Source organism: Bos indicus x Bos taurus, chromosome 8 (assembly GCF_003369695.1).
Source record: "Bos indicus x Bos taurus breed Angus x Brahman F1 hybrid chromosome 8, Bos_hybrid_MaternalHap_v2.0, whole genome shotgun sequence".
Lineage (NCBI taxonomy): Eukaryota > Metazoa > Chordata > Mammalia > Artiodactyla > Bovidae > Bos > Bos indicus x Bos taurus.
In genome coordinates this window covers 52334838-52360647 of record NC_040083.1, presented here as the reverse complement: position 1 = coordinate 52360647, position 25810 = coordinate 52334838, and the positions used below count along the sequence as shown (strand labels likewise).

The window sequence follows — 25810 nt, the reverse complement described above, 5'->3', positions numbered from 1 at the left end:
AGCTATGCTGTGTCTACCCAGAACAGGGAGACTCCTGAATCCATAAATGTTTTAGGTTGTTTTATTAGAAAATAACTAGAAGTTTGAGGAAGTGAGATTTATCTACATCCTCATCATCAGGTTACAGAGAAAGCAACCACAACTCAAATTCTGCCACCCATATAGCTGTCTGTTACATGCATAGTCATCAGCAGTCATCAAAGAGTTGACACTCTCCTGTTAACTCAATAATATTCTAGCTCTGTACCCTTTCAGTGATCCAACCACACTGCAGGAAATGTTCACAGGTGGCAGATGCTTCAGAATCAGGAGTCTATGTCTCCTAATTGGCATCATTCAGAAATCCTCCTACACCAATACCTGGGCAAAGGACCAAGCAGGGATCAAGCCAGATTTTACGTTTCCCTAAATGTTACACTCTATTCATACAAGACTGTGGAGCCTCTCTAAGGTATTTTTAGCCAGTTTTCATATTTTGAATACCTTTAATGTCACCACTGAGACTTCATTTCTAAGAATCATCATGCTAAGTAATTAAGTTTATTAATAAATTAAGCTACTAGTTTCTCCAATAAAATCCCCTTTCTGACATTCACTATGTTGATTAGCAAAGTATTGTTTTGACAGAGCCACCATTTCTGGACTGCAGCCTCTTTTTATTTAATCCTAGCCAATCATTCTTTGACTCTCTTTGACTGTGCATGCTGTACTACTTCTTGGGTTTGGGCTTAACCTAAAAACAGATACAAAAATATCAGAATGTTTATACTGAGTATTTTTAAACAAATTATAACCTCTGTAAGGCTGTGGCATCCCCATGGGCCCCAATGCTGTGATCCACACGTACAGATCTGCCATGACTTAGACACCCTGGGTATCACACAAATGCCAAGTAAACAGTGGGGGCCAAAGGAAAGCAGAGGACCAAGAGAGAGAGAGACTCAGAAGCAAGATGACTCCTTCCTCACTCTCAATTACTGGCAGGGGCTTAAGAATCCAGGAATTTAGAACTAATTGAGAGGGAAGGCAATGAGGAAGAAAAACCCTGGGAAAAGGGCATTCCCCCTAATGGGATAGTTGTTTAACTCTGAAGAATCCAAAAAGCTAAGAACCTGAGTTGTTAATAGAATGAAGAAATTTATTCACAAGTTTAACAAAATTAAATGTTTCTTCCAGATAGAAAATGGAGCCATGATCTTCTACATACAGCTGACTTACTTCAAATTAAAGTTATATTCTTGTGCCTCTGAATTTTGTGGACTGATGTGACTGTGAAGTTATACCTGTTACAGAGCAATTACATATTCATGTGTGTAGAGTCCACACTCTACACACAAATAATAACTCAGAGTCTTGCATGAGGCACAGGCTTATCCACCATGCCTGACATGAGTACCACCAGCCACTTGGAAGGAAATGTAGCCTTCAGATGTGAAGCTGGGTCTGTAGCTTCAGAAGAACTCTGGATGAGGAAGTGTTTATGGGGTAACCTGCCCTCATACCCAGAATACAGAAACATCTCATGCCAAATATGAAACAGGAAAAGGAGCAGGTAACTGTGCTAGGATCTGAAGTTTGTGTTTCTCATATTTTCTGGCTTATTCATCTTCGGTTATCTTTGAGTATGTTTGGCAAGATGTTTTTTAAAATTCCAGCCATACTAAGGAAGTCAAAGCAATTTTGTTGCTGTCTGCTTGAGAGATTTAGAAGGAAACGCTGCTCTCCAGTTACCAGTCTGCTGATGGCAGCAAGAATAAACCTATTTCCCAAGTGGAGAGTGAAACTCGGGGGTACAGATGGGTCCCTCTTGTCTGCCAAATCTATCTGAATGGAGAATATTTATTTTATTCTATCTTAAAATTATGTAAGTAATTTGTATTCACTGAAGAAATGTTTGAAAGCACAAATAAAATGTTTTTAAAAGATCAAGTCACTTGGAACCTCCCTACTCAGTGAGAACCATTGTCAACACTTTACAATCTGGACATCTTTACAGATCCAGTGTTTCTCATACTGGAGCATACTCTTGAAGAGATCCATACAATACAAGGTGTTTGGTCTTCACCCACCCAATCACCTCGTCTCCACTTTAGTAGCTGGGGAGAGGGGACAAGAATTTGCATTTCTAACAATTGATGCTGATGGTACTGTTCTGGGAAGTACAATTTGAAGACTGTGGTCTACATCATCACATTAATGACTGTTTAACATTTCATTATATGCATGAATGAATTTATTTAGCTGTTGCCCTTTATTTGAATATTTACATTATTTCAAACCCAAATGATGCTGACAGCAACATCCTTATACTGAAACCTGTGCTTGTTTTCACGAAAAATCAGTTTCCTTAACACTGAGACCCAACAAAGGTAAAACACTGGGAAGAATTCTCACTACCATGAAGTGAGAGAGGAAGAAAGATTAAAGGGCTCCTGGTTTACAATTATTTAGAGCCCACTATAGAAGGTCAAATTTACAGTGGTTATAGGATTAATGAAACTGCAGATAGAGAAACCTGCCCAGAGAACTCTTTGGCTAACTTCAGTCCATCCCTGACAGCCCTGTTACAAGTAGAACACGGTTATATGAGATGGCATGAGTTAATGAATAAAAAATTTTAAAAGCCAGAAAAGAGAAGAAAAGATGAAAAGTGATTTTGACAGCGATTACAACAAAATGAGTGTGTGTCAAAAAAATTAATGACCTTCATGTGACTGAGAGGTTTCAATTACATTAAAACTTAAAAAAAAAAAAAAAAAAGGAAAAGTGGCTCAAAATGCATTGCTTTGAGACTTTTCAGATTTTGAACAATTTTCAATTCTATCAGTTCAGTTCAGTCACTCAGTCCTGTTTGATTCTTTGCGACCCCATGAACCGCAGCACGCCAGGCCTCCCTGTCCATCACCAACTCCCAGAGTTCACCCAAACCCATGTCCATTAAGTCGGTGATGCCATCCAACCATCTCATCCTCTGTCAAGCCCCTTCTCCTCCTGCCCTCAATCTTTTCCAGTATCAGAGTCTTTTCAAATGAGTCAGTGCTTCAATAAATAGGAATTTTAGTACATCTCAAAGCTAGATCTCATAAATAAAATAAAATGTGTATGAAGCAATCTGATTTTAAAAAGATCAGAAGCGGGACTTCCCTAGTGGTTCAGTGGTAAAGAATCCACCTGACAATCAAACTTATAACCTAAACTCGTAACAACTAAACTGATGTGCCACAACTACCGAACCTGAGCTCCAGAGCCCAAGAGCCCCAACTACTGAGCCCACACACTGCAACTACTGAAGCCCGTGGGCCCTGGAGCCCATGCTCCACGTCAAGAGAAGCCACCGCAATGAGAAGCCCACGCACCACAGCTAGAGAGGAGCCCCTGCTCGCCGCAACTAGAGAAAAGCCCGCTTAGCAACAAAGACCCAGCACAGCCAAAAAAAATTTTTAAAAGGATGAGACGTTATGAGTGGAGTTTATAGAAGTAATATAAAGTAAAAGAAACCGAAGTCATACTTCATAAAGAAATACAACTCAACATGATGTTAGCTTCTGGTGTACAACACAGTGATTTGGCATTTCCATATATTACAAAAAGATTACCAGATAAATTTAGGTACCATCTGTCACCACACAAAGATATTATACTCTTACTATTGATAATTACAAAATGATCACCATGATGAGTGTAGTTACCACCTGTCACCATACAAAGATATTATACTTTTATTGACTATATTCCCCACGTTGTATATTTCATCCCATGACTCATGTATTTTAGAACTGAAAGTGTGTATCTCTCAATCTGTCTCATTTATTTGGCTCATTCTCCCAACCCCTCCCCTCTGGCAACCACTTAATGTTCTCTGTATCTATGATTCTATTTCTGTTTTGTTATGTTCATTAGATTTCACATATAAATGAAATAATATGGTATTTGTTTTTCTCTGACTTACTTCACTTAGCATAAATACCCTCTAGGTTCATCCATGTTGTTATAAGGGGCAAGATTTTCTTTTTATGGCTGAGTAATATTTCATTATTTGTGTATGTTTGTATATGAATATGTGTGTATCACATTTTTCTTTTATTTTGTATCTATATATGATGAGCATTCCTTATTGTAGTAATCACTCCATGAAGTATGTAAGTCAAAATCACAAGCTATACGCCTTACATTTACACAGTGTGTGCGTGCATGTTCAGTTGCTCAGTCAGTGTCCAACTCTGCAATCCCATGGTTTGTAGCCCTCCACGCTCCTCTGTCTATGGAATTTCCCAGGCAAGAACACTGGAGTGGATTGCCATTTCCTCCTCCAGGGGACCCTCCCAACCCAGGGATTGAACCCATGTCTCCTGTGTCTCCTGCACTGCAGGCAGATTTTTTACCACTATACCACCTGGGAAGCCCCACTTACACAGGGCTCTGGGTCAATTATATCTCAATAAAACTGAAAGAAAAAAATTTTTAACTATTATCCTCCAAAAATGCAAATTAAATCATCATTATTTTCTCCTCTAGCAGATAGCAAATATTTAAAGTATGATGATGCTCAAGGTTGGCTAAAATATCAGAAACAGGTATTTTCAAATATTTCTGTTAAGAGGTCAAAACAGTACAAATCTTTGGAAAATAATGTGGCATTTTTAACATTTAAAGTAGGTATTATTAAGCCTATAATATTATTGCCAGGAATCCTATGGAGATGCTTTAAACTGTTTCTGAAAACATATAAAGATACTCACTGAAACATCATCTATTACAGAAAAAGACTGAAAACAATCTAAATGTTCTTTAACTGGAGGGTCTCTTTAAATAAATTATCTTCATCTGTGCTATATAATCTTTAAAAACAACAATGCTGGGCCTTCCCTAGTGGTACGGTGGATAGGAATCTGCCTGCCGATACAGAGGACATGGGTTCGATCCCTGCTCCAGGAAGATTCCACATGCCTTGGAACAGCTAAACCTGTGTGCCACAACTGCTGAGGCTGCACGCTACAGCTACTGAAGGCTGTATGCCTAGCGCCTGTGCCCCATGAGAAGAGAAGCCACCGCAACAGAAGCCCGTGCACAGCCACAAAGAGCCCCCATGTGCACAACTAGAGAAAGCTCGCATGCAGCAAGAGATCCAATACAGCCAAAAATAAATAAAGGAAGAAACTTCTAAAAAGCAAAAACAACGATGCTTTATACTGACATCCAACTATAAACAAAGTTGTCGATAAGTCAAAGTACGTAGAACACTTTGTAGAGTATAATTCCTTTTGCATAAACAAACATAAGCATATATGTTTACAGAGAAGTATATATGCAACCATTTTTTCTCAAAGGGAACCTCCAAAATTGTTCATTGCCATTTCCTTTTCCAGATGAGATGATGGGGGAATACCAAATATGGACATGGGTGGGCAGAGGTCAAAATCACTGATACTCACTGGGATGGAAGAAAACTTCTTGGTTCGGGGGACATATTTGATCCAAATCTTAACAGATGAGCCAAATTTCAAAGTCTTCCATAGTGCCTGAGGACATGGTTTCTTTTTTTAACCATTAAAAACTTCTCACGTTTACAAATATGCTTATAGCAGATTTATTCATTATGGTGCCCAAATGGAAACAAGCCAAATGTCCATTAAAGGGAGAGCAGCAGTGTAAAAAGTTGGGTATTCATTCAAAGGATACACAAATACTATGGCATTCACAGCAATTTTTTTTTGAAAAAGAATAAACTACTGCTGCATCAACATGCATATATTCCAAAGACACTGTACTGAGCAAAAGAAGCAAAATACAAAAGAATTCATACGTTTGTGTGTTGAAGAACAGGTAAAAACAAATCTGTAGTGGTTGCCATCAGAACAGAGCCTACTAAGGTTGGGGGGACGTTACTGACTGGCAAGGGTATGAGGGAGACTTCAGAGATTCTAGACTTGTTTGATATACTGATCTGGGTATGGTTTTACAAATACACACAAATAGGCAAAGATACTGAAGGTATGTATATTTTATTATACATTGTTATCAATACTTCAAAAAATGTTTTTACCTCTTTAATATGTTTTGAGGCAACAAAATTTTTAAAAGAAAAATTTTTGGAGCTCAACAAGGAGCATCTGATATGTTACATGTTTCCAGTAATTTTTCACCAATCTAAAATAAATAGCCCCTTGATTCATCATTTCTCCCTTGATTTATACTGTTAATTTAGTAAAAAGGGTGTACTAGGATGAATCATGAATAACAGCTCTCAAAGATGTCCTCATTCTCATCTCCAGATCCTGCAAATGTGCTATCTTCACGGCAAATGACACTGCAGATGTGAGTAAATTAAAGGCCTTGGTGTGGGGGATTGTCTCAGATTACCCTGGGTGGGCTTGATGTGCTCATAAGGCCCTTCCAAGAAGGACGCAGAGAAAATAATCAGAGAAACAGATCTGAGGATGCTACTCTGCTGGTTGTGAAGATGGCTGGGAGCCAAAGAATGCAGGGAACACAGCCCAGGCAGAAACATGATGGAAACCAAACTCCCCTCTTGAGGCTCCGCAGAAAACAGCCCCGTTGACACCTTGACTTAAGCTCAGTGAAACTGGTTGCAGACTTTTGGCTTCCAGAACCATAAGGGAATACACTTTTGTTATTTTAAGCCACTAAGTTTGTGATTATTTGTTACAACAGCAATACAATACAAAGGGAAGCTAATACAGAGGAGAAAAAAGGTAGGGTGCAAATACTCTTACTCTTTTGAATACTTTGGTTTGTTTTTCATTGAGAGATGCAGAAAATCCTTTTGCTGAGTCATTTTTTATGTCAAAGATGATTTCCATATCAATAAAGGTATTATTCTCTCCTGCTTAAATGATTCAGGCATTTCAGTGAAGAAATCAACACTAACATATTTTAAATTAATACTAAGCATTTTTTCAGCTATAAAACTTCCACGTGATCCTTGCATAAACTAGATAAAGAAACCAAAACTCTCCTTTAACAGCTCAGAATCAAAACTCTTCTGGGCTGCCCTGAGCATTCTCACATCATTATCTGGGCTGACAGACCCACATGGAAACTGGACTAAGCACTTTCAGTTTCCAACATGTCACTATTCACAGTATTAATAGTTAGTGAACAAGAAAAGGAAGGTAGGATGGTTTCTTCCCTTCCCTGGCTCACCTGCATTTGGCATGAGAACAGGTCAGCTGGAAGAGCAATGCCCCCTGGGAAATCATCCTGTTCCGCCTACGTCCCCGGGGGATCCAAGTTGCTCAGTGATCACCGTGCTCCCTTCTCCATGCTGGAGATTGAATAGGCTTGAGTGGGCTACGAGGGGAGTAATCTTCCCAGGTAGCACTAGTGGTAAAGAACCAGCCTACCAGTGCAGGAGATGTAAGAGACAAGGGTCGATCCCTGGGTTGGGAAGATCCCTGGAGAAGGAAATGGCAACCCACCCTAGTATTCTTGCCTGGAGAATCCCATGGACAGAGGAGCCTCACGGGCTACAGCCCATAGGGTCGCAAAGAGTTGGACACGACTGAAGTGACTGAGCATGCATGAGCTGAGAGGGAAGGTTGGGGGCTAAATGCTTCAAAAGTGAGAATCCTCAATCCCAAAGCAGGCAGGTAAAGGCATGTTACTGGAGCCGAGGCTGTGTGCTTTTGAGAAGGCTGATGTGTGTGAGTTGAATTCTCTCTCTGCTACATTCCTTCAAGGGGTGGGGTGGGGGGGGCGGTGGGAAGGAGGGGCACGGAGAAAGGTTCATGCTATCTGGCAATCATTAAAGTCAACATCAAGACTTGGGAGTAAATGGGTCTCAACTCTAAAATATGGGTGCAGAAACTCTGCCCATAGTGTCTGCATGGAGTTCTGAAACAGGAAAAAAGCTTGTAAGGGGACACTGTGTGTGTCTGTGTGTTCATTTGGGACCAGTAAGAGACAAGTTTGTGTTCACAAGTTCCCTAGGTATTTATACTGACCACTATTTACACAACATGAACCTAGCAGCCTGGAAAGAAGCCCAGGGAGGATGAGGTAGCTCTTTTCCTTTCTGTCCTAAATACTTTCCTTTAAGATATCCAGCCCCTCTGAACCCAGGTGTGGACACAGAGCTCAGGGTGGGCCAATCATGGTACCCAGCCACAGTGACTGGTCCAGGAAGGCGCATGTGACACAAGACCTTCTCCAGGGTGCTTCTTTAGAAGCCAAAGAACAGTCTCACCTTTCTCGTAGGTGTGCCTCTGATGTGGAAATGGCCGATGACCAGGTTCCAAGCCAAGGAAGGGAACCTGGAGGCATCAAGTTCCAAGCAAAGCCTTCTGGGCTGTTGAGCCCGGATCTGTGTATGAGTTACAGACCACTCTGGGGTTCACTCATGCATGAGGCCCACTCCACCCTTCTTGAGGTTTGGTTATGAGAGCTAGAATTTCATCCTTTACTGTTTCAGTTAATTCACTTTGCATATCTACCCATCAGAATGAAAAAAAGAAACTGACAAGTGGACTCTTATGGAAACACAAAGCACAGATGCTGCCCTCGGAGAACTTAGGATTGACATGAAAAGATAGGGACAATTACAGAAGAAAATAAAAGTTAAAATATACTGAAGGGCTTCCCCGGTGGCCCAGTGGTAAAGATTCCACCTGCCAATGCAGGAGATATGCCTTCAATCCCTGGCCTGGGAAGATCCCACAAGCCACTGAGCAACTAAACCCATGCTCCACAACTACTGAGCCTGTGCTCTAGAGCCTGGGAGCCACGATACTGAACCCACATGCTGCAACTACTCAAGCCCACGTGCCCTAGAGTCCACGCTCCGCAACAAGAGAATCCACTGAAATAAGAAGCCCACGCAGCACAGCTGAGAGTAGCCCCTGCTTACCATAACTAGAGAAAAGCCAAAGCAGCAACAAACACCCAGCAGAGCCAACAAATTAAAAATATATACATATACTTAAGCATCACGTAGTACTTACTTCACATATACCTGTACAGTGAATAATTCTACTGTCAAATGTATGAAGAATGAGCTAGAGTGGACAAGCTGAGTGGTTTACAACAATGCCCATTATTCAGCTCCCCTTGGGACTCAGAAGTTTCTGGCCTTTGTTTTAAACAACTTCACTTTCTGAAAGAGAGTGGAGTGGAAAGCACACATCTGAGTGAGATACAGGAAAAAATCTGGACCTGACACTCCCAGCTACCTATTCATGTCAATCTGGATGTCTTCATCTGAAAATACCACCTTGACTCAAAGTGCATGAAACAATACAGAAATGGATTTTTCCAATCTGACAAGTTCAGGGGTGGAGTGACCTTGAGGTTAGTTAAAGGCTTATTCACATCATCATAGACCCTGGTTCTTCAGCTTCTCCACTTTGCTATTTCAGGTCACAAGATGACTGTATTTATTCCAGGCATCATACCTGGGAAACATCAAATCCAGAGATGCTACATTTTTTAATGTCCCCTTAGGAATTCTACATCTTTTTCAGGACATCCAAACCCCAGCATTAGTTTGAACTGAGTCACATGTCAAACCCCAAATTAATCACTTAAAAAAGGAACAACTTCACCCTGATTGTCTTAAATTAGTCAGGACGTACACTTGGAATGTGGGCTAGGAATGCCTTTCTCTAAAGCATGTGAGGGTTAGGGGTAAGGTGGTGTGCAATATACTCAACATAATTCAGGCTCTACCGGCAAGGAAGAAGGGGAGATGCAAGCTAAGCTAGCAACTAAAAATGTCTGATGGAGTGACACAGATTTCTTACAAAGCCTCTCTGAGCCTTGATGTTCTCATCTATAGAATGGGATGCAAAATATCTATGATAAAGGTCTGTGAGGAACAAATGGAATAGTAATTTGCTTAACATATAGTAAGTTCTCAGTAAGTATTCACTTTCGCCTTTCCCTTCTCATTCAAAATACACGCGTTCAACCACACTTTTTTGAACATTTACTATGCACTAGGTATCAGGGACATGGTTGTAAATAAGACAAACACAGTCCCTAGTGTATTTACATTCCGCAGGAGAGACAAAACACAGCAAATGGTAAGAAAAGTAACTGTGATCATGGTAATGCTGAAAGAAGTAGAGGGAGATGTCATGTTCCAGGAATCTTTTGATTCTTTTCAATTTGGGGGGGGGGGGGGGGAGCGGAGAATAGTATCTCATTTCTCCTGAGCATCAAATATAAAGAGAAACGTTCACCATACACTGATCTTTGCTCCTTTAGGCTCAGCTGATTTTAAAAACTGAAAGATTATTCCAGTTGTACTTTCCTATCTTAATTCTGCAGTGGTAACTTAAATTTTTGCATACTTCCATCACATAGATTTTTAAAAAATCTCTCTGCTTATCTATGGTTAAAAGAATAAAAATGATTTCCTCAAGGAAAGTTCAACCAATGGTAACAGCCACAGTTGCACCACAAAGCATAGGCATAGCTTTTAACATTTTTTTAAAATTAGGGCAGGACATTAAATCTAAATGTATTTTGAAATTTTTATAAGTTTTGTACTGTCACAAATAAAAGCACTACCTCACATTCATAAATTATATAATTCAGAGGTTCCTCAATTTGGCTGTGTATCACAGTACCACAGTACCACAGAGAACTTGTTAAAAATATAGATACCGTCAACCCTTATTATTTGTGGATTCTGTATTTGCAAATTCACATACTAACTAAAATGTATTAATGATCCCAAAAGCATCACTCACGGCACTTTTACGATCACTCACCAACAAATACAAAGAGGTAAAAAATCTCAGTCATCCCATATGCACCTTCCTGGCTGAGGCAGAAAAAGGTAAGGCTCTGTTTTCTCGTTTAGGCTTTCATACTTTTTCCACACACTTTCTGGAAAAATTAGATAGCCCTTTTTGCGGTCTAATTAGTGGCCTGATTTTTGCATTTTTGTGCTTTTTGTTCAGCACCACCTCCCTCCCCTCAACCCGTGCAGTCCCCCCAGCAGAGCTGAAATATTGTCTAGCATCCCTTAGCACCAGAAGGCCATGTGCCTTACAGAGGAACATGGGTGCCAGGAGCTTGGTTCAGGTACAAGTGCTGTTGGCCATGAGTTCAATATTAATGAATCAACATCCAAAATAGGAAGAGAAAATGTGCTGATCTCTGTGTAAGGCCACTCGGGAAAGTGCCAAAGTAACACCTGTAGTGCATAATGAAGCTATGGGAAAGATGGAGAAGTAGCTAAATTTGTGGGTTCATGAGACAACGATAGTTGTTTTGTTTAAGCAGAGTGGGTAGCATTACTGTGAGGGTGAAAGACAAAGAAATTTGTGGTCATGTTACCCAGAGTCAAGAAATTCTAAACCCTACAAAAATAAATAAGATACAAGGATATATTGTACAACACAGGAAATGGAGCCAATTTTATAATAAGTGGAATACCTATTGAGACACCCTCCACCCATCTATCCACCTTCTCATCCACCAAATGTAAGCATCAAACGGGCAGCATCCATGAATATTTGTCCACTAGAGTGACTCTAATAACTACTCAGTGATTTTTCACATGATAGTCACTCTTTCCAAGCTGTGAGGGGAACTGAATTTTTCCTATAAATCAGTGGTTCTCAAAACAATGGCGATTTTGCCTCCCAAATGTCCACGGGATATTTGGCAAATCTAGAGCCATTTCAGTTGCTACTGGCATCTAGAGCGTAGGGGACAGGGATGCTGCTAAACATCATACAATGCACAGAACAGACTCCACCCCCAAAATAAAGAATGACCTGGCCCCTAATGTCAATCATGCCCAGGATGAGGCAAATCTGCTTACAAGCATGGATGCAGTAATCACAGTAGGCAATTTCTCACCCTTGGACACTGCACTCCTGCCATATTTTGCTGTTGAAATGACACAGCAGTTTTGAGTCACATTACCTCCCAACAGCATGCCTACCATGCAGTATGTGTTAGTCACTCAGTCGAGTCTGACTCTCTGTGAGGCCATGGGCTATAGCCCACTAGGCTCCTCTGACCATGGAATTCTCCAGGCAAGAATACTGGAGTGGGGTGCCATTTCCTTCTCCAGGGGATCTTCCCAACCCAGGGATCAAACCTGGGTCTCCTGCACTGCAGGCAGATTCTTTACCGTCTGAGTCCCCACTATGGAGTAGTTGTGTGGAAAGATGCCTGGGGAAGGCGTTTCTCTCTCCTGTGTTACTGGTTTATTGTTACTCATCGTAAGCCAAGAAGCCATAATCTTCAGACATCTATCTTTCCCATTTGCATTACCCATCCCTATTTCCTTCTTTGCATATCATACAAAGTGTAGTCCAGCATCATAGGAAACAGGTGTACCCTGACCCTGTTTGTGAATTTCCATAAAGGGTCTGGGGTGAGGGGAAGTACATCCAGGGACCCATGACCATGCCCTGTGCCTCCACCTCCCTCTTCTTCCTCCGGGGAATGAAGGGAACCTTGACCTGCCCGAGATGCAAACTCTGTGATAGCCCATGAGATCAGACCTGCTCTCCAGCTACCTTGGTCACATGCTCAGGCAGCAAGCAAAGAACAACAGATTAAAGATCGTATTCCCTGAACAGAAATATCTGTGGGCAGGGCAGAATACTTGAACTCAGGTGCAGCATTTCATTTTCAGTAAGGTTTTGTTTCACAATGAATATGGGACCTTCCTGGACCAGGCATCGAAACGCTATCTCCTGCAATGGCAGGCAAATTCTTTACCACTGAGCCACCAGAAAAGTCCCCCAATAGACTATTTTTTAGAGTAAGTTTTAAGTTCACAGCAAAATTGAGTGGAAGGGGCAGTTTTCCTCTGTATCCTCTCCCCTCATTACACCCCTATCCTTCCCTACTATCAACACCCCAAACCAGAGTGGTTGATTTGTTATAACAGATGAACCTACCTTGACATATCGTCTTCACCCAAATCCATAGTTTGTATTAGGGTCCCTTGTAGTATTGTCCGTGGTGTGGGTTTTGACAGGTGTCCACCGTTTCATACCATGCGGAAAATAGTTTCACTGCTCTAACAATCCTCTGTGCTCTGCCTGTTTATTCCTCCCCTCCCCATCCCTAACAACCACTGAATTTTTTTTTATGGTCTCCATTCAGGATATATAACCTTTTCAGACTTGGAAATGGGGGTAGGGGCACAAAAAACCCCAGATGAGACCTATTGGAAGAGACATAAAATAGTATCCTGTGTTCAGAAAACCAGGGCTTCCCAGGTGGTGCAGTGGTAAAGAATCTGCCTGCCAATGAAGGAGAGGCAAGAGATACGGGTTCGATCCCTGGGTCAGGAAGGTCCCCTGAAGTAGGAAATGGCAACTCATTCCAGTATTCCTGCCCGGAAAATTCCATGGAGAGGAGTCTGGCAGGCTACAGTCCATGGGGTCACAAAGTCAGACATAACTGACTGACTGAGCAAACAGGCGCGTTCAGAAACCACAGGTGATCCAAACAGAGCATCATGTACAAAGAGGAGGACTGGAGAGGTACACAGAGGTCAGATCAGGAAGGGCCTTTGCGTCATTTGAAGAAATCAGGCCTTATCTTTTAGGCAACAGGCAGTCATTGAAAGGTTTAAGAAAGAATGTGAAATTACCAAATTTTCACTTCTGACAAATCACTCTGATGGTGAAGGTGATGTGTGACTTGGTCAAGTAACTTGACCTCTCTGAGTGACTTTATTCCTACATTTGTAGAATGTGGACAATTGTGTGCATACCATAAGACTGTTGTGAGGATTAAATGTGCTAATATATTTTGTTATTATTGTTGTTGTTATTGCTGCTGTTATCAGAAGAGTGAGAGGTCAGAGGGAAGGTGGTGAGAAGCAAATTCATCTGCTCCCACGTGGTCTTCATCAACACAACATTATTATTCCAGAAAACGCTTGTCCTGAAAGGTAGAAGTGGCAAATAGCTTCATTTTTAACTGCAGGAACATCCTCTAAGACCAATGAATTTTGCAATAAATAAAAAGCATCAAATGACGGTTTAAACCCCAGGACTGTTTGAACCCTTTCCCTCAAAATCGTCACCTTCGCTGCTTCCTCCAATCTACACTACTCTTCAGTGTCATTATCCAAGACCCTACATCATCAGACCCATCAAGCAGAATTCAAAACCTCTGAAATAGCTGGGCTAAGCCCTCCTCCCTCCAGATGCTACCAGGAGCCTGGAGATGGGGCCTTCCTTCACTGGCCATCAGCAAGAGACTCCGCTCTGTCTTATGACCAGATTGCTGGTGACATTTTCAGGAAGGCAGCATTCAAGAACAGGCGGCCTGGCAAGTAGCAATGCTGCAGGTGAGAGAGGAAGAGAGACTGATGATGACGAGAGAGGAGCGACTGAGTGAAGCATTATTGAGAAACCTTAGGGATAGGCTTACACTTCAGGATGAAAATTGAGTAACTGGGTAGGTCATAGAAGGATTTTCTCAAGTAGAACCTGCAGTTTGGTGGGTATGATCTGGTATGTGCACTGACACCTATCAGAATCAGTTTTGTTGGGCTTATTCTGATTTCTACCCATTCAACAAGATGTAACCCCAAAGACCCCATCAGAGGTAGGAAAGCCTGGATGCAAACAGTTCAGCTGAGGCTTCTCAGGTTCCATAAATGAACATCATCTCCATGCTCCGCTTGGATAGAATTCTCTCCTCAATGAGAAACTCCACCTGTACATGGCTGGGTCTGCTTGTGGGCCCTCTGTTCCTTCTTGTGCCTGCCTACAGGCTCTCTCATGTGTGGACGTGAGAGCTGGACCATAAAGAAGGCAGAGCGCCGAGGAATTGATGCTTTTGAGTTTTGGTGTTGGAGAAAACTCTTGAGAGTTCCTTGGACAGCAAGATGATCAAACTTATCAACTAATCAAACAGCAAAGTCAATCTTAAAGGAAATCAACCCTGAATATTCATTGGAAGGACTGATGCTGAAGCTGAAGCTCTAATACTTTGGCCACCTGATGTGAAAAGACCCTGAGACTGGGAAAGAGTGAAGTCAGAAGGAGAAGAAGGTGACAGAGGATGAGATGGTTGGATGGCATCACCAATTCAATGGACGTGAACTTGGGCAAACTCCAGGTATTGGAGATGGACAGGTAAGCCTGGCGTGCTGCAGTCCATGGGATCACAAAGAGTTGGACTCGACTAAACGACTGGACAACAAAGGCCAATTTCTAAATTGCTAATGCTCAGAAGGCATAAAATCCATTCTCACTGATGCAGATTTTCCTGAAGATTTGGGTGGAAAGACAAAGGGTGAACAACTCCTCCTGGTGTTAGCAATGGAGGTCTGAGGTCCCAAGAACCTCCTCCTCCCCTACCACCCCTGGGCAGAGCAGGATGATGGATCACCTGACCATCAAGGAAAAGGTGAAGGCTCCCTTCGCAATCTCCCTCTGCCCTCAAGTTCCTCTCCGTAGGCTGACCCACTACCCTGCCTCCCCAGTAGTCCTTTCTGGTCTTTCCAACTGATAACTCCTCCGCTCACATTCCTTAGCAAAATCCACGCATTTACATAATTCCCTCAGCAACACAAAAGCAAGCAAATAGGGCTCAGGCAAACAAAAATTATCTCACCTTCCCCAGGCCACCCTTCTTTCTTTGTCTGAAGGTATACTTATTAGTTAGAGAAACAACGCTGACTACAGGAAAAGTATACTTAAATGAAGACTAGTCTCTGGAAACTGGAGGTTGGCACTTGTCATATATTTTATGCCCAAATATTTCCCTGTCCAACCTCCCAAACCTTCTAGTGTGAAGACTGATGGCACTTGTTAAAACTATTCCCCTTTGCGGCTTTAAGACTCCTCTCCCCAACCCTTTCTTCTACCTTTAAGACTATAAGGGCTCAGGATTTCTGGCCCATCTCTCCCTTTCAGTCGCCCTCATCAAAATGAAGTTCACCACACTCCTCTGCTCCTGATCTCAGGTAGCCTTGGTCTGCAACCGTTTGGAGCAGGGCTTGGGTTCCCAGCCAGAGGCTAGGCTGGGTCGCAGCGGTGAAAGCGCCAGATCCTAGCCACTAGACTAGTGGTCAGTCAAGGGCCCTGGTCCTTCAGCTTTGCAGAAAGGAATTCCCACAAAGATGAAAAGTAGTGAAGGTAGTAAAGCAGTTATTAAGACGAAAGAGGACAGTATGTGTAGACAGGCCCATGAGCCGACGCAGAGGGAGAGTCCTTGAGTCACACCCTTGTGGCAGCTTGAATTACTTTTATGGAGTATTTCTTCTGGGTTTCATTTGGCCAATCATTTTGATTTGCCTGGTTCACAGTCCATATTTGATATATCTCAGGAGCCTTCCATGTGTGCGCACACATCTCTTAGCCAAGATGGAACCTACTGCAAAGGCATCTGGGTTGACATTGCTCCCCCTCTGGCCTGCAAGGAAACTGTTCTGTGCATGTGTGCTCGGGCAGTCTCCTGAACAAGAAATATGTGGTTTTGGCAGGGCCCAAACTCCTCCCTCAGTTGTCCTGCTATTCTTGACTCAGTTTCAGTCAATAGGGAATGACTCTCCAATTACTTTACCCTGGGTGGCGGTCGGAGGAGGGGGGGGGGGGCGGGGAGGGGGCCAGTGGAGAGGGCATCTACCTCCTGCCTCACTCCCACACACTCTTTTGGGAATAATTTCAGCATGAGTCAAGGGTTCTTTCTGTTTCCATCCTTTGCATTTCTTTTTTAAAGTGCTACACTCAGAGCAGCACAGAGTCTGGGGAATGGATGGGACAGTTGAGATAGAAAGGAGATGAACAGATCAGAAGAAAATCTTTTTTTTTTTTTAAGGATGTGCCATTTGTTACAGATTCACATACTTCTTTACCCTCTTTCTAAATTGGGCCAAGAGTAGCTCCCAAGGTTGTTATGAAGTTGAGTATTAAAAAGTGCTTAGAACATGCAGACAGGAAATGCTCAACAAATATTAGCTGTTGTCATTATTCTCTCAAAGGGTTTCAGGGAACATATTTGAAGGAGCATTTTCCTTTAGAAAGAGAGGTAGGGAAAATTTCCCCAAGGGAAAACATGTCTCCTTTGAATAAAGTTAAATGAAGGAACTCTGACTGGGCCAGTGAGAGTTTACTAGTAAGTTTGACAAAGTAAACTGTAAATAGCCAGGAAGTAATGTTTAAGCTCTTGATTAGCTCTGCAGAAATCTTTAAAAAAAAAAAATTGTGTGTTTTTTAAAGAAAGCATTGGGTTTTGTTTCTTAGCTAATCTTAAAGGTAGTGAAGCCTTCACATGAAATACAAGAAAACTATGGAGTTAAACAAGATCCTCCTTCTGTACCAAGATTACTCATCCAAGTGACTCCCACGCTACCCATCTGAATTTTCTCCTGTCCTCCTGCTGAAGAACATTTGTTTTGCCACTGGTATGCAGCTAAAGGAACCAAACTATCCTCACCTAGTAAGCAATTAACATCTGGGATCAGAAAATGAAATTCCATCTATAGAGCACCTGGGATCCTGAAGTCAGGTTGACAGTCCTTTGAGACTGGTTCAATGATTCTTCTGGAAAAAGTTCTCTCCACCCAGGATATACAAATGGAGTATCTTACAGGGTTGCCTAGAGTATAAGGACTCAGGACACACTGAAAATCACCAAAGCTTAAATCTAAAAACATTTCTGTAGGTAAAAGAGGATTGCTCCAGGAAATGAGAGCTCCTTTCCCCCAATCCAGCAAGTAAAGGCCAGGGGTAAGGAGTCTCACTAAGACTCCCTAAGGCAAAGCATACGTGGAAAATGCTCCAAATAAATATTTGGCAAGCATCAATTTTATAGAGCTGGAAGGAACAGTTCTCAAAATATCAAGATGTGATATTTCAGGGAAATTCTGAATGCTCCTTTCCATTCAGCATCATTTTTTTTTAACATAATTGAGATCACATTATAGGTCCTGTTCAGTTTGTTTACTTCACTTAAACTACAGTAATTTTCCATGGCATAGGTATACTATAAGAATATTTCATATTCCCAACATATGTTTTGTAAAATAATTATTCCTCTATCACTGGAGATTTATGTATTTTTACATTTCACCATAAATAAAGAGCTGATAAAAACTGGGTTTAAATGTGGCTCCACATCTCTGGTTATTAGCCTAGGATATTTTCCAAGAAGTGAATTATTGATCAAAGAATTTGAGTGTTTTTAAAGACACTGAATGATAGGTTTTAACACTGCTCCTGCAGTAAGTGCATGCATTCCTCAATACAGTCTCATAAATAAAACCAAAACTGATGCCCAGGAATTGGTTTTAGCTTATTGAATTTGAGTTTTCATATTAGCAATTTGTATTCTTATTTCACCCTCTGTGAATACTTCCTGTAGCTCAGATGGTAAAGAATCTGTGTGCAATGTAGGAGACCTGGGTTCAATCCCTGGGTCAGGAAGTTCCACTAGAGAAGGAAATAACAACCCACTCCAGTATCCTTGCCTGGCGAATCCATGGACAGAGGAGACTGGCGGGCTACAGTCCATGGGGTTGCCAAGAGTCGAACATGACTGAAATGACTTAGCACTAACACTCGTTCATTTTACTCTGGGCATCTTAATACTTTTTAAAAATATATTAATATAAGGGGTTGGGAGGTAATGATGAGTAACAACTAAAGGGTACAGAGTTTCTTTTTGGAGTGATGGAAATGTTCTAAAATTGACTGATGTTATACTAAAACCCACTAAACTGGAAACTTTAAATGGGTAAATTGTATGGTATATGAATTATATCTCAAAAAGCTGTTTTTAAAATAATATTAGCAAATGGAGGAGGGAGGAAGGTTCAAGATGGGGAACACGTGTATACCTATGGCGGATTCATGTTGATATATGGCAAAACCAACACAATATTGTAAAGTTAAAAAAAAAATAAAAATAAAACCATTTGCAAAGAGAAAAAAAATTAAAAAATAAAAATAAAATAAAATAATATTAGCAAAAATAACTTCCATATTTCCCTCTTTCAAAATTTGTTGGCAAATTTTCCGAGTCTGTTTTTTGCCTTCTCATATTTGGGAAATACACACTTTGAATTAAATCTATTATCTGTTCCTTAATGAATCTCATTGTTTTTATCTGGAAAATTCCCTTACATGTAAAGACAGTCACCAACAAGTTCTTCCAATTTATTTTCATCCTTAATCCATCTGGATTTTGGTGCACATTACAAAGTTATAATTTAATGTTCTCCAAATAGGTATTTATTGAATAAGTTTATCCCTGTCCCCTCTTCCTCACCATGTTCCGATGCTTGCTATTCAATGTTTTATATATACCAGTATCTATTTCTGGGCTATTACTGTTTTCAGTCTGAGAGTTTAATTATAACTTATAATACTCTCTTAACATTTATCTTTAAAATATGGCTTTATATATAGTATTAGTTGACTTCATTAATCCCTTTCAAAGCATTCTTAGCTATTCTTGCACTTTTTTCCTTCTGGATGAAATTTAGAACAATTTTACCAACCCTTTGAGAATATGACACTGCACTTATATTTGAAGGATGGATTAATCTGGGCAGAAGGGTCATATTTAAAATATTTACCAGCTAGGAGCAAAAATTTTTTTAATCTACTGAAGTATTTTATTCATCAGGTCCCACACATATCTTAAGTTTGTCTATACATTTTACAGAGCTTCTTGCCATAATCAAAGATAACCTATTCCCCTAACATCTTAAAACAACTTTTTTTTTTTTGCTTGAATATGGAAAAACTGGTTTTTGCATGTGTGGCGATATTTGCTAATGTCTTATTAATTTCAAGTCCAGATTCCCAAGCATTCAACTTGGACTATCATCTGCACTAATGAAAACAGCCTTTTCTTTCCCAATACTTATAACTCATTTCTAGTTTGGCTTTTATTACACTGAAAAATAGTAAATCAATATTCTGATGATAAGCTCTGAGAACTTTAAGCATATATTAAAATTAAATCCTTGACAAGCAGACTTAAAAAGGATACATAACGCTCTCAAGCTTTCAAGAAAGAGCTGAGGTTAATCAACTGTGCTACATTGTAGAGTCTGTTTCATCTAAAACAAGGTTAAAAATTATGTATACATATAGCTGATTCACTTCATTGTACAGCAGAAACTAACACAACCACTGTAAAGAAATTACACTCCAATTAAATAAATAAAATAAAATGGGGCTAAAGAGCACCCAGAGTCAGCCTGGTGGCTCAGACGGTAAAGAATCTGCCTACAATGCAGGAAGACCCAGAGTTCGATTCCGGCGTCAGGAAGATCCCCTGGAGAAGGGAATGACAACCCACTCCAGTATTCTTGCCTGGAGAATTCCATGGGCAGAGAAGCCTGGTGGGCTACAGTTCCTGGGGTCACCAAGAGTCAGACATGACTGAGGGACATTCATGAACAGCACACAGAAGGGTTTACCAGATCAGGTGAGGAGACATCTGGAGCTGGCACTCAATACTTGGGGAGGGGGGTTACTTCCCTTTTCCCTCTGGTGTGCTCTCCACATTCAGACCGCATGTAACAACCTGTTAGTATCTACGGTCACTGTTCCTCAGCAGACCTAAGCTTTCTCAGCAGATACAAGCTGAAGCTAGTGACGCCCAGAAAGTAACACTGGCTATTAAACTGCATTCTTCTACAGTTCCCTGTCTAGCTCTTTTGGCATAAACTGTGTTACACTTTTTACCATGACAATACCCTCTCTCTCAGACATTTCTGCCTAAAGAATAAATTTTTATGTTTTGAATAACTACTCACACAAAACCCTTGTTGGTTACAAACTATCAGATCCAACTACTAAATTTAATATTGGGGTGCTTGTAGCTAACAAAAAAGTAGTAACTTATGTAGCTAACAAAATAAGACTAACTTGTGGAGACAAGGCACTAGTTTCTGAATAGCTGATTTTAATGGTGATATGACTACTTCCAAATGCATTCAGTCACACTCATATTCAAAAGAGTAAAACCCACAGTAACCACACATGTCATGAAAGTCTTGCATTTACTGATTTATTTTTACCATAATGAGAAATGATTTTTACTTTTCTAAGCCAACTAAAAAAGTTCAGGTCAGTTTACTCTACTGGTGAAATGAAGTAAAACATGCCTTCCTCCTCCACCAAATGACTACAAAGGAAAATCCATGTATGTTCTTTCATTTAAGTAAATTGTACTTGAATGACACAAATATCAACACATGTTTAGAGACAATAGTAGTAGATTTTCAAGGCTGAGTGGTGGGTTACCATGCTCTGAGAAAAGCCTAGGTAATCGCCTGTCAAGGAAGAACCATTTTTGTTAACTCTTATTCTTAACATGAATCTTGATCAGCACTTCATTAACTAGAATACTTCCATTTAAAAAACTGCAGTTTCTGTACACTTAAGGATTTATTTGGGAACACAATTTCTAATAATTCCCTATAAAAGACCTTAAATGACAGTAAAAGAAATTAGTGTTTAATAACTGACATATAGAAGTTTAAGTAATTTATATTTGCCAAAGAACTTACATTTCTGCTCCTCCTGAATGTAGTATGGGTTTCCTTTTGAAACCATCTTCTTGACTCTTCCAGTTCTTTGTCCCACTAGTATGAATTTCATTTAAGTTATGTTGAAAAGCATAAAATGAAGAGTCCTAATGGCTATATAATCCCTGTAAAGCTATTAGCAATAGGGTAATATTCAGACACATTTAAGTAAACTTTCTAGAAAGAAAAGGTACCACAGTTTCATAAAAGACGGTGGGTCCAAAGTTTCTGTGTGGGGCTTGGGGAAATGGATTCTAAAATCATTGTTTTTATGTCTATGGGGAGGAAAAAACCCCTCAAAGCTGCCAATTTAAACATTAACAAGATTTAGTCACACTACAATAAGAGCAATGCTCTGAATAAAAACTTTAGATATTTATAAACTTTAACTTTCAATTTTCAATTTTGTTAAATTAAAAAATCCATACAATTGAAAGCACATAGGCACGAGGCTAACAACCAGTGACTCCAGGTGAAGGTTATATAATGTTCACTGTACCATTACTTTTAGCTTTCCTGTAACTTTGCAAATATTCCAAATAAAAAGTGAAAATGTCTATAGTAGTCAAGACACCACGAGTGAAGTTAAGAAAACACAAGACAGAGACATGAAGTATGTCACTGAAAATCACGAGTTGTAGAGTTTTTTTTTTAAAGGCCTAACTTACAGGTAAAACTTTTCTTCTAAAAGAGAGCATGAGAGAGACACGCAACATGCATTAAAAGAACAAGATGGTTTAGAAGTCAACAGAGACAGAATGCTATGCATATAACGGCCTCATTGACATCACGTCTTGAATTTTCAATGTGGGTATATTTTTCTTGGTCCAACACTGGCTGCCATGTTAAATCATGCAAACCATAGCAATCCACTGACTTGCATGTTTACAAATGATAGTCTCCCAAAGTGTGAAACTTTCATTCAGGAGGGTTGGTATAACAAATCTCTCCGTAAGATAAATCTGTTTCCTAACTCTATGGAACAAAATGTTTTCTCAGCTGAATGCCTGAACACTGTGTGATATTATGAACTTCCCATATACTATTTAAGTTGGCTAAGTTTTAACAATAAAGTTCATGAATTTAATTCTTTTTTGACATCTCAGGTAATGATAAAAACTTCCTATGTCCTATTAGATCTTTGGCTGAATGCTATCACCTTAGAAAAAGTCCAAGTTGGTGCTTTTTAAAAAATCTTCATTTACTTTTAGAAATGAGATAGCAATAGCAACCACAAATCTATCTTTTGGTGAAAAGTAGAGTAAAAACTATATGCTAAAAATATCAACACTGAGACAATCTGTCTCAAACCTAATGCTCCCCTTTAGGATTCCCAGGCCTTCAAGCACACTAGGTGGTACAACAGACATCTTTCCCCTCCTCATAGGTTCTGAGAGAGAAGGGAACTTACAATGCAAAAGCTAAGGACTAACCAGTGGGCCGGTAACTTGAAGAAACAAGCAGTGGGGAAGCCAGTTCCTTTCAAAGGGTGACAGAGTGGCAGCTGGATGCAAGAGTCTGGAGCATGGACACAAGCTGATCCAAAGAGCAATATCCTTAATTTCTGGGGATAGTACAGATTGGTGCTTTTTAACACTCATTAGAAATTGTCTACATATGACTCTTCACCCTTTCTTAGTTCTACAGGCCAATTACTACCAAACATAAGAGAACTGAGGCTGTAATATGGGTCACTATGAAAACTAGTTTATATACAGCTGGATAGAAGGGTGTGGGGAGACTGGAGGAGAAGAGAGACATTTGAAAAAATTGAGTGTTACTCTGTAGACACTATAACAACCCAAGATACCTTAACTTCTTAAGTAACCTGATTCACAGAATCAACTAAACTAGAAACTGCTTTTTCTTTTAAAAACACATATACATTGTTAAAAGCAAAAATGAGAAATATTCACATTCAGTCAAGCCCGTTTTTTCAAGTTCCCTGAGATGGCATATATAGATACACAACATAGCTCAAAGTAACAGCAGAAAGTCAATCATTTAAAAAGATCATTTAGAATACAGTCAAATTTCTTTTTCAACAAACATAATCTACAAGATAAATTATATCCCGATTGAGTTATTGCTATAAATCTATTCAAATCAGGAAAATCCCTCATATTTAAAGCTCTCCAAGTAATTTTGGCACAAGTCAAATCTTAGAATTCTGAGTTTAAAGTCCCTGAGCTCTTTAAAAGGCTAGCTTGCCTTCAGCCTCTTCTCCAGCTACCTTCCCCTACAATGCCTTGCAACCTGCCCGAGCCTCTCATTAACTCTAAGTCCAGGCTTAAGGATACAGCCTTTCTAACTGACTCTGCTCTGCAGAAACCATGCAGCTTCTCTGGCTTGAAGAATCCAGTTGGATTCTGGAGGCGGAAGAATCAAATGGGGGTAGATCTCCTGCCTCCTTATTAATATTTCTAAAACTGCCTACAACATTCAGGGTTTTAACGTCTCCAGGGCTTTATGCCTCAGATGCTCGTCCAAACACTGGATGGCAAAGAGGTCAATGTCCGTGTCGAATTTGTTGGCAAACAAGTGGTGCATGTGCAACAGCCAGTTCAAGTCACCAGCTCCGAAAACGCACACAGAGCGAACGTGGACGCCGCTGCACGGCGGGTAGGGGGCACCCTTGGAAACGTCTCCTTCAAAGTACTGCCATTTAACAAACCTGGCAATCGCTTGCATGTCAGACGTGTCATACTTATAGCTTAAGGACAATGACCCTGGGACTTCGGGGATCCTCTGAATAGTGGCCCAGAGATACTCGTCTGGGCTGTATGTGTCTTTTGCCCACTCCATAAACTTTTGTATATTTTGGTTCTGGAGCACGTACTCCACATATTCCCTACTGACCACAAAATAGGCACTGCCTGAAAACAGAGGTGTTTCAAGAGGTGGATGTATTTTGTCAGTCCCCATGTTTGTCAGCTTTCCATTCACGACTTCATAATGCTTTTTCCACCTTTCTTTCTTATGGGATGGCATTTTCTCTGTTTCTAAGTTGTTCTCGCCCATCAATAGCTTGAGCTTCCTGACAATTTCCAGGTTGGTTTTAATAGGAAAATCCATACCGCAGAGATTTATCAGGTACTTCCAGCCTGCATTCATCTGGTAGAGGTCCTGCATGCAGTTAAGGTCAGCCTGAACCCGGCTCCAGGACGCATACACCACGCTCTCCAGCTGACTGGCGACAAAGACATTACTGAAGCAGGATGCGATGCCAACAGCTGCAGCCAAAAAGGATTTCTCTGATTTTGCATCCACGTGAATACAATAGAAATTCTGAGGCATATAGATGGCCCTCAGGAGCCTGTCAAGCATTTCAATTTTGTGATGAACCACTATAGAATATGCTATTGGAAATCCCGCCTCTTCTTTACTAAGTGGTTCTGTAATATATTTGCGCTTCTTAATGAAAGAAGCACAATCACCAGTCATGTTTATGTAGTCATAGTTTGTCCATCGAGCGCGCTTTTTAAATTTCACTGTTAGACTCTCAAGCTTTACCTTTTGGATTTCATCTACATCACCCTGTAGAATTTTGGTGCAATTAATATTACTACTAGGATTCTCTTCAAACAGCTCCAAATGTCCAAAATTTACAAATTCAGTCTTTTGATGAATTCTTAAAACAGTGAATGTGACCACCGAAAAAGCAAGAAATAAGAAGTAGTATTTAGTGGGAAAAGAAAAAAGTTTCCTCCTCCACAACTTCCTCAGCATTTCAACAATTGGGGACTTGGCTTTATTAAGGGTAGTCTTTCAGGCTTCAAGCAGTACTGATTTCCTCTCTGTCGTGGTCTGGAGATTTGTCAGTTTGAATTTATCAAAAGTGCAAAGGCATCTTGAAATGGACGATAGCACTAAGAGAAAAATAGAAAGGGTACACACACATATATAAATAGAATCTTTTACGACATCTTCTCATCAGGTTCGAACAGTGTCCTCTTTGCTATGAGGTCAGAAGACAAAAACAAAGTGGGTCAATCCGAGAAAAGTGTTAAAGGAAACCCATAATCTCTAGTATTAATGCCAGATTATCTTTTTTAAAAAGTTGAGTACAAGGATATGCTAGAATATCCTATAATCAACACTTTACCTCTGAGGTATATTGAGGTGCAAAATACAGTTGAAGACCTAGGCTGTAATTAGTGAATTCTCCATAGGGTGAGTTTTGGTGTTTATTTTGCAGGGGAGGGAGGGGTTATTGTTGCTTTTTGTTTTCTTTGGTTGTACTGCACAGCATGCGGGATCTTAGATTGAACTGCACCCCCTGAGTGGAAGCACGAAGTCTTAACCATTGAA

General features: G+C 40.4%; 1 protein-coding gene across 10 annotated transcripts in view; it reads right to left on the bottom strand.

The window, feature by feature from the left end:
- GCNT1 (glucosaminyl (N-acetyl) transferase 1) overlaps nucleotides 1–25810 on the bottom strand; it is a 175982-nt gene that overhangs the window by 101953 nt on the left and 48219 nt on the right. For 8 of the 10 annotated variants that reach the window (XM_027549507.1, XM_027549506.1, XM_027549511.1 and 5 more), the window contains one exon: nucleotides 20854–25368. The exons of the other annotated variants lie outside the window; for them this stretch is intronic. In XM_027549507.1, the coding sequence (XP_027405308.1) occupies nucleotides 23942–25228 (1287 nt within the window). In that variant the 5' untranslated portion in view covers nucleotides 25229–25368 and the 3' untranslated portion in view covers nucleotides 20854–23941. Of the gene's footprint in view, nucleotides 1–20853; nucleotides 25369–25810 lie in introns of those variants that run through there. 10 annotated transcript variants of the gene reach the window in all.